Source organism: Megascapheus bottae, chromosome 15 (assembly GCF_031878675.1).
Source record: "Megascapheus bottae isolate mThoBot1 chromosome 15, mThoBot2.hap1, whole genome shotgun sequence".
Taxonomy (NCBI): domain Eukaryota; kingdom Metazoa; phylum Chordata; class Mammalia; order Rodentia; family Geomyidae; genus Megascapheus; species Megascapheus bottae.
In genome coordinates, this window is record NC_143523.1 from 34,376,826 (window position 1) to 34,386,444 (window position 9,619).

A 9,619-nucleotide genomic window follows, 5' to 3' on the forward strand; every position below is an offset into this window, starting at 1 on the left:
TGGCTTTTGTTTCTATATCCTTTCATTTAGTGTCATATTATATAGGCTCAATGGTTTCCCTCATTTGTCATAATCAGTAGAAACCTTGGTCTCTCCTAGCAGAGATTTACAATAGAGCAAAACCTAGATACATAAGACCATATGGTAATATTATTCTTTAGAAAATAAATTGAAATCTAGACACAAGGAAATAGAAAGCTTCAATATAATGCTCTATACAGAATATACCAAATGTATTCTATATATAACAGAATATACAAAATTTATTATTCAATATAATTGTGTGTGCCTTATAGTAGCTTAACAAGTTTTGGAATCTCTTAGGTTTGTCAGTATATGTTTTAATTTTTCTTACTTGCTAGCAACATTTTATAATTATTTTAGGCTACACATTTTAGGAAATACTTTGCAAACATAGCTGATTCTCCCTAGCTTGTCTTGAAGAAAGTATTTATTAGTGTCAGGAACAAGTCTACATCACGGTTGACCATCTCAGTATATTAACAAGAACTTGACAACATCACTAGCTATGCCCATATATTTTAATGGTAGGCACTAGGAAATGTCAAGCACAATATAAACAAAAATGTAATGTATTGCATTGACTTGTGTATTTTCTCTCCTATTTTAACACTTGCTTAAGTAGAAATGATATCTATCCACTTTATGGAAGTTAAGAGCCATATGATAGTGTGCCATAATGTTGAGCTAAGTGCTTGATGCAAAATTATGACAGGTGATATAATCTTGAAGATCCAGTTAAGCTGCCAGAAGCTAAGGACGATCATTTCCCTACAGCAATGAAATGTGATTCAAGCTGGGAATGAACAGACAACTTAGTTCAGTGCAATTATAAAAGATAATTGTTTTCCAAGGTCATTGGTATATAGGAGAAAACTATATCATCTTTTTGAATAGTCTGAAATAATGAAAAAATATGAAGGGAAAAAATTGTCACTTTAGATAGCAGATTACAGTCAGTCTCGGGAGATGGCTTAAGACAACTAGAACAAAAGTAGAAATAGCCTGCAGATACTTGTTAAATGTGACAATGCTGAAATCATCAGGAGTTGCCTAATGGCTACAAAATGGTACAGTTGAGCCCACTAGGCATTTGCCTACAGTATTAAGCCGAGAAACCATTTGGAACTAAATGCAAATCATCAAAAGACATCACCTGATATGGGATTGATTTCTTCAAGGTGGTAAGTGGTTCACTGGACTTTTCAGTAATTTGCTATTGTTTATAGACATCAATTTTGACATGGTCAAGCGATGGGGTATAATTACACAGAAAAATCTTCCTTTTCAAATACAGACATTTTATGGTGGCTCACAAAGTTACAATTTTTTTACAAAATAATTATTTTGGTCCTGTTGGACTCCATGTCAATATTGACACCAGTTAGTTCTCATTAACAAAACAGTTTTAAGTATATTAATTTTTAAGAAAATGATAATTTTTCTATGTGTCTCATTTCATGACAAAATATAGTGAAAATTTAGGTTAATTTGTATACATATGTTAGTCTTCCTGTCCTGTGGACAAGTATTTCAGAGAAGCAGTTACCAGAAAGGAAGATTTGTTTTGTCCATGGTTCCAAAGGTTTTATGCATGATCAGGAGGTTCCAATGCTTTCAAGTCTGTGTCTCTCAGTCGATAACAAGGCTGGTGGTAGATTCCTGTCATCTCAGCCATTTGGAAGGAATAAAGAGACGGATCATGGTCCAAGTCCTACAGAGCATAAACATGAAACCCTCTTCCAAAGAATATCTTGATCAGTAAGAAATATAGGCACAGCTGCACTGGTAAAGTATAGGCTTAGGAAGCACAAGAACCTATTTCTAATGCAAGAAATGTCTAAGAAATCGTAGTTTCCAAATCATATCCTATATAATTTTTATTACACTATACTACATAGGGTTATACTACACAGACTTTTGTTTTTCTTCTACCTCTAAAACAAATATTTGAGGTTCAAATACAGACATATTAAACTCTGAACAAGCACTATAAAACTGAATTCAACCACTAAGCTATACATCAATCTGTCAAAGATCTGAGAGTAATTTACTCTAAAATAACTGAAAAATAATATGTAACTTCTAGTGGTGATTCTGAGGATACACACACAAGCACACACACACAAACACACATGCACAAACATAGACATATATATGTATGTATATGCACATGTATGTATATTCTATGAAATTCCAACCTGTATGTGTTTATGCATATCTCTCCACTCAGTTCTCTTACCTCTTTTATCTATCTATTATCTATCTATCTATCTATCTATCATCTATCTATGTATCTATCTATGTATCTATCTATCTATCTATCTATCTTTCTACTCTACTCTCTCTCTCCTCTCTACTTGTCTATTTATAAGTCCATTTTTTACTTTGGTATCTTTGTCTCTTTATTTATATTTTTCTTTAATGATATCTGGTTCTTTCTACCACTCAGAATTATACAGCTTTAGCTATATCTCCTGAAATATGTAACTAGTCTTTACTTCTTAAAAAAAAACCCCACTGCTCTGTATTACTAGCTCTCTGAAATATGATTATATCTGTAAGCTTCATGGCTCATGAAAAAATGTTAATAAGTTATTAACATTATTACAATACAGCTCTCAGCATCTTTAAAAACATGACATGTAAATGTAAGGACATCCAGGATAAGGAAACAAAAGCCATATAATGAGTGACTGTTGTCCTTAATGTACTACGTTATCTCTCATCTCATTTGCCATCCCTTGGTTATCTCATATTGTTAAAATTTTTCACAGTGTTATCTGATATATTTTATATGTGCTTAATTGGTTATTTGAAATTGGATAGGGAAGGGGGGAATCAAGATAAGCAGGGAGAGAGTGGGAGGGAAATGGGGACCATGTCATAAGAAAGAGTATCAATGTTTGTGAAGTTATGCACCTTCTATCTGGTGAATATAATGTAACCGTTCTAGTAATCATAATAAAAATTATTTATAAAAACGTAAATAAAGATGTTGTACTACTGTCCTGAATAGAAAAGTAGAATTGATAAAATATTCATATATATATGGTATATATACAGTATATATGGTGTATGTATACAGTGTATATATGTATATATTCACATATTACATATACATACATACATGTATGGATATGGATACAGATATATACACTCACACCATTTACATCTGTGCACAGACATGGCCATGTTGTACTTAATAGAATGCTAGCAAGTAATACTTAGACTTTGGCCTAAGTTCAGTCAATATTGATGCTTCAGATGACTTAAAGTAAAAATGTACCTGGTCCGTCAATGACAATATTTTACAGCATATTTGGCCTTTTTCTGTCTTTAGTATTATGGCTAGATCTATTTTTCTTTTATAACTCATCAGTAAAATGTGGCTTACAATCAGAATTGAGCCAAATTCCAGTTAAACAACTGCAATTTGATTACTTAGGACAGGGCATCATCATGGATTGTAAAGTGATTATATCTATCACTAAAACACTAAGCATGTTTGGAAGATGCAATAGCATTCTCATATTTTTCATGCTGCATTCATCGTTCATCTGTACTGTCACACAGACTGTAGTATTAGGATCCTCCATCTGGTACCTATGGCCTGGAAGATACTGCAGCACAACGGCATTCACATTCAGAAAACAGTGTAGTCATAATATTTAAAAATCAATGTCAGAGCTCTCAGGCAATTTAAGAAATTTCAATAATATATTGTCTCTTCATTGACATAAAAGGGGTTGACTTAAGGAAAAGTGAATAGTATTTTCTTTTACTTTCTAACAGCTATGTAAGAATAATTTATTCTGATTTCCTGGGCATACTAATTAATACAATTCTTCCTAATGACTATCTGCACTTGTGAATCTACAACTATTTCTGTATAATTTACAAATTATTGGTGGTTAGGTTTGTGGATAGAGTATACCATAATAAATGTGAGATCATAACTAAAAATAGAGAAAAGATAATGTTTCATGAAAGGGCTTGTTTAGCTATCTATGACATGGATGTTGAATTAAAATAAACAAGATGCCACCAGGCTGTCTTATGTTGAGTGGATATATAATGACTTGCAGCCTCACTGACTTCATACACAGCCAAAACCTAACTCACAAGTAGAACAAATAGCTAAATTTCAGCCAGTCATAGCAGACAATTCATTACATCATGCCAAACGACAAAGGCTTGGTCAAATTTAGTAATTTCTGTTTGTCCAGAATCTTGAGTCATTTTTTTACTAAAATGAATGAACTCTGCTAAATTTAATTTGTCTTAATATTTCCCTTTAAGATGAGAAAGTAAAAAAATACTGATGAGCATGACTTTTTGGTAAGTAAACATCAAAAGGGGTGTGTGTGTGTGTGTGTGTGTGTGTGTGTGTGTGTGTGCACTTGTACATGTCTATAGGCTTATAAATTTATTAGGTATTTACCTGTAAAAAATGGAAAATGTTAATAGTGGTTAACTATGTATATAAGGAGTAGAGAATTACAAAAGAATAAGAAGATTTAATTTTCCTACCTAAATTGCAGTTTGATTTTTTTGTTTGTTTGTGCTGGTACTGAGGCTTGGACTCAGGGCCTACGTACTGATTCTTCTTTTTTTTTTTATTGTCAGAGGAGATACATTTCTATTCATCAGGTACATTATTTTTTGAACACTGATATCCTTTCCCATGCTTTTCTTCTACTTTTCTTCCCCTACCACTGGCTATAGCCCTACCACTTGAGCCATAGCTCCACTTTCAGTTTTTTGCTGATCATTGGAAGACAAGAATCTTATGACCAGTCCTGCCCTGGGTGGTTTTGAATCATGATCCTCAGATCCCAGCTTCCTAAATAGCTAAAATAAGACCATGACACACTGGAGCCTCAATGTTTTGATTTTTAATTTTGTATTTTATGTTTAGTGGTAAAATACAATACTATTTATATTTCTTAATGTATCTGTTTTAAAAGATTTATAAAAAAATCTACCCAAATATTCTTGGTTTTTATCTGTTTTTCAGTAGAAGATAACTGGAAAGAGCATGAACCAGACTACTTAACGTACATAATTCCATTCAAGTAGATGAGATGACTCCACTAGAAAAACGTTTCCACTTATCAGTGGGAAATTTGTTTCTAGATGTTCTGTGTCTGTTGAAAATTGAAAGTTATCAAATTCTTTATGCATTCTGCATTTCTACTATTCATATTCATATAAGATAAAAATTATTTAAAAATTAAGTAAAAAAGAGAATAACAGTAACAAATAGTATGTAGATAATTATAAAATATAATATACTGTGATACAACTTACTTTAAAACCTGGATTTGTTTACTTGGAATAGGGAAGGGAAGGGGTAAAACAAGATGATTGGGAAGGGGTGTAGTAGGGAGAGTGGGAGAAATACATAAGAAGAAATATCGATGTTCAAGAAGTAATGTACCTACTACCTGGCAAATGTAACTGTAACCACTTTAAACATTACTCTGACAATAATAAAAATTTATGAATTGTTTATTTCTTCCTTTCCCCCTCCCCCTCCCCCACCCCCTTTCTCATTTTCTCCTTCTCCTTCTCCTTCTTCTTCTTCTTCTTTCTTAGATACTTTTGAAAGCTAAAAGTTGTAAGACTGAAGCCCAAACCATTCTATGAAGAAAAGTCCACAAAATTCCATCTCCACACTATATATATATGTTTCCAGTAGAAGATGGTCAGGAAAAAAAAAATCTGAGCAATAATTCAGGGCCCTGAGTGCAAGTCTCATTGATTAAGTTAAACAAATAATTAAATATCACAGTCTTAGAAGTCTCACTTAAAGCTTATACATGAATTTAACATTACTGCATTATAATATTATCTAGACCATGACATCACTGGTGCCAAATTTAGAGAAAATCAGAGGGTTAATGGGAAAATATTTTGACAAAGGAGATTTTTTTTCTTTAGAACTAGCCATCATTATATTGACATCTGATACATATCACAGTAGTTTTAAGAGACGGAACATGAAGCTAAAACATTGTCTTTTTAATGGTCTCTTTGAATCCGATATTATTGTATCCATGAGACTTCATTTTCCAAACTGGTCAAAGCAGTCAAGAGTATCAGCAACCAATTTAAGAGTTGCTTACTCAACTTTGCAAGCCAATCATTTTGACTTATATGATTAACAACTACTATTAAAAGTTTTCTATTTCACAACTAGAAAATTCACACTTAGCTTTAAGGGTCTTTCCTTCCAGTCCAAACAAATGTCTTTTAGTCAATTTTGTAGCTATAGTAAAAATCAAATTTAAAATTAAAATCTACAGTCCTGCCCATATGAGTTAACTTAATTGCATACCACAAACATTTATTCCTTTTGAATTAATTTCAGTTTTCTACAGTTTCATTCATGGAGCAGAATTTAAAACATCTTTCCTGACCCTGTTACACACCTAACAATGTGGAAGCAGTTCAGGGAAGATTACCTAAACAAAATGTTATGGTCTTTGTCTAATTTACATGCCCTGTGTAACCTGCCTGATGTTACAGTAAATTTGGGTTGTATGATCTTGCTCCTTTGAATATTCAATACCACATAGCAATGCATACAAGCAATAAGTTATGGTATTCCCTAAGGTCAAGATATTTTCCTTTCAAGGTAGTAAGGAGGCAGAACAACAATTTCTCATTAAACTCTGTAATCGTGTTCTTTACTCAATTAGCATGAGCTTGTTTAAAGTTAAGTCATTAAAACCTTTGCACAACATTCACTACGTTAAATCAAAGGAAAACTAAAAGCTACAAAATAGAGTAATCAACAGGAAAGTTTACAATGTAGTAAACTTATATATCACTTGACCCAGTGGGATAGAAATCCACTGCCCTGGCTTAAGATAAAGGGATTTTTTTTTCATATTAGGAGCACTCAGAGGTACAGAGTTCATTGTGGTGTGTTATGAATTTTCTCAAGTCTCTTGGTACTAGCATTGCATGTATCTTTAATCTTCACAGTCATCTCATAGTGACAAGAATGGGAATTATAGAAATAACAAGGGAAAAAGAAATATGTTTCCAAGGTTCATAGAAATACTCTACTTCGATTTAGGAGGCAAACTTATATTGTAAATACCACCTGTCTTCACATTATTGAATTTCAAATGAGGGAGGATGAGATTTTTTTCTTTTCTTCTAGTTATTTTGCTATAGCTTCACAGAAGATTACATAGAACTAAAAACGCCAAACAAATTGAGGTCCTCCATAATTAGTGTTTTTCTCACCTACAAAGTTACTCATGTGGTAATTGCTTCATCTATTTTTTTTTGGCCAGTCCTGGGCCTGGAACTTAGGGCCTAGCACTATCCTTGGACTTTTTCAAGGCTAGAGCTCTACCATTTGAGCGTCAGCACCATTTCTGGATTTTTCTATGTGTATGTAGTACCGAGAATCGAAACCAGGTCTTCCTGCATGTTAGGCAAGCACTCTACCACTAAACCAAAACCCTAGTCTCCGCTTCATCTATTTCTGTACAGAGATTACTATTACAAGCCATCATTACTTCCCATAACAAAACTCTCTTGTGTTTGCATTACATCACAGCCTTGAAGGATAGTCACTGTAACTTCTACTTAGGTAGAATTAAGCCAAAAAAAAATCAGCATTCATTTTACAATAAGAATGTTCTTTAAAAATCAAACACCAAGGGCTGGGAGTTTGGCCTAGTGGTTAAAGTGCTTGTCTAGCATGCACAAAGACCCGGGTTCGATTCCTCCGTACCACATACATAGAAAAAAGCCGGAAGTGGTGCTGAGGCTCAAGTGGTAGAGCTCTAGCCTTGAGAAAGTCCAAGGACAGTGCTCAGGCCCTGAGCCCAAGCCCAGGGCTGGCAAAAAAAAAAAGAAAAGAAAAAAAATCAAACACCAAAAGAAACAAAAAATGAATGTTCAGGAAGTAATGAACACTCTACACATCAATATGATAATAAAAACTAAATTAAAAAAGAAGAAAAAGAAAAGAAAGATGGAGGTTCTAAGATGGCTGCCGGACAGCGGTTTCCTGGTCGAAGAAAGGATGTGGACTGGGCTACTGCCTCCTGGCCTAAATGAAAGTGATGTTGAGTCAGATTCTGAAGATGAAGCCATACCTGAGAACTCCAACTTGAACTTACAAGAAGTTAAAGAGGATGGGCTCTGTAGGAAATCAGGTGCCTCAGATTGCCCAGAAGATGGACCAGAAACGGAGCCCAAGGTCCAGGCAAATGCATATGAAGAGTGCCCTTCTGGAATTTCCATAAATATGTGGAATAAATTTCAAGAATTGCATAAAAAACATTCTGAACAGAAAACTTCAGCCTCAAGATTGAGAAAACGGAGAAAACGCTCCAGAAAAGATAAGTTGAAGAATGAAAAAGAATCTGATAGTGAACAGTCCATAAATGAAGCCCAATGGAAGGAGCTTACTCAGTATTTTGGAGCCAATGATAGATATGAACCTCCCATCAAAAAGAAAAAAGTTGAAAAGTCAGGTCTGGAGAAGAGGATAGACCAGGCTGTGGACAAGTGCGATGTTGAGAAGGCTGAAGAACTCAGCAATGAGCTAGCTACTTGGGAGCTTGGTGTAAAAATTGCCAAAGCAATTGCTTGCCACAAGTTTGTGGAAGCCAAAAAGGAGGCTGAAAATTCACAAGCTGCTCGAAAGAAGAAGAAGCTGGCATGGGGATTTGAAGCAAAGAAGAGATGGGAAACCAAAAGCAACATGGGATATATGTAACCTGAAGCTCAACACTTACAGACTCACAAGCTCATATTAGCAGAACTTTCCTGCTTAAATATGTTGGAAATTGATATAAGTAGGAAATTATCAGTACTTGGATATTTTCTAAGGAGTTTATTCTTTTATTTTTAAATTTTATTTTCTTGTCAGGCTTATGTTCAGAGGGTTACAGTTACATATGTAAGGTAGTGAGTACATTTCTTGTCCAACTTCCTCCCACATTTTTCTTCTGCTTCCCCTTCCCCCACTCCCCAAATCCCCTCCTCCAAGAGTTTACTCTTGAATTGAATGTTTTTGTTAATTGTGTAAGAAATTTAAGCATACACAGAGGAAAAAAGTGTGTTTTTTTTCTAATTTATTTGAATAGACCTACAGTGTGAAATCAATCTGCTTTTCATTTGTTTGGTATAGCAGAGCCTTTGGAATTTATCTGTTCTAGGCATGACTACCGTGATTCTGAAATGTGATTTTAAAATTGTGACAGTTTGTACAGATAACTCAATGTCATAAAACTATTATGGATCCCTTATTGGTAGCAGCAGAATTGATATTTTTATGGTTACATAGCAAAATAATTTTTGTATACCTTCAGATGAGATAAGTATAAAGAGGGACAGAATGTAGTACTGGGAGGGTAGTTTAGTTTCAGTTCTGCATAAAAATGTCCTATCTTGGCTCCTTCTTTAAATTATTGGAGAGCATGGTTACATTACATGTTTATCTTATATTAGATGTATAATTTTATTAAACAATAATTATAATTCCAAATAAAAAAAAAGAAATATGGAAAAGAAAAACAAATAGCCAACACCTTTCTTGCCCATCCTGGGGACTGAACTCAGG

The 9,619-nt window shown here is 33.9% G+C and overlaps 1 protein-coding gene across 2 annotated transcripts; it reads left to right on the forward strand.

The window, feature by feature from the left end:
• The first annotated feature begins 3,483 nt into the window (after positions 1-3,483).
• On the forward strand, positions 3,484-8,802 carry LOC150054153 (protein FAM204A-like). 2 transcript variants are annotated; one of them, XM_090346945.1, is made up of 2 exons: positions 3,484-3,495; positions 8,399-8,802. In XM_090346945.1, the coding sequence occupies exons 1-2, from the start codon at positions 3,484-3,486 to the stop codon at positions 8,771-8,773; spliced, it is 387 nt and encodes a 128-aa protein (XP_090203071.1). In that variant the 3' UTR covers positions 8,774-8,802. The 2 variants fall into 2 exon arrangements, with proteins under 2 accessions (XP_090203071.1, XP_090203070.1); XM_090346944.1 differs by lacking the exon at positions 3,484-3,495 and having other exon boundaries at positions 8,058-8,802.
• Positions 8,803-9,619: the final 817 nt, after the last annotated feature.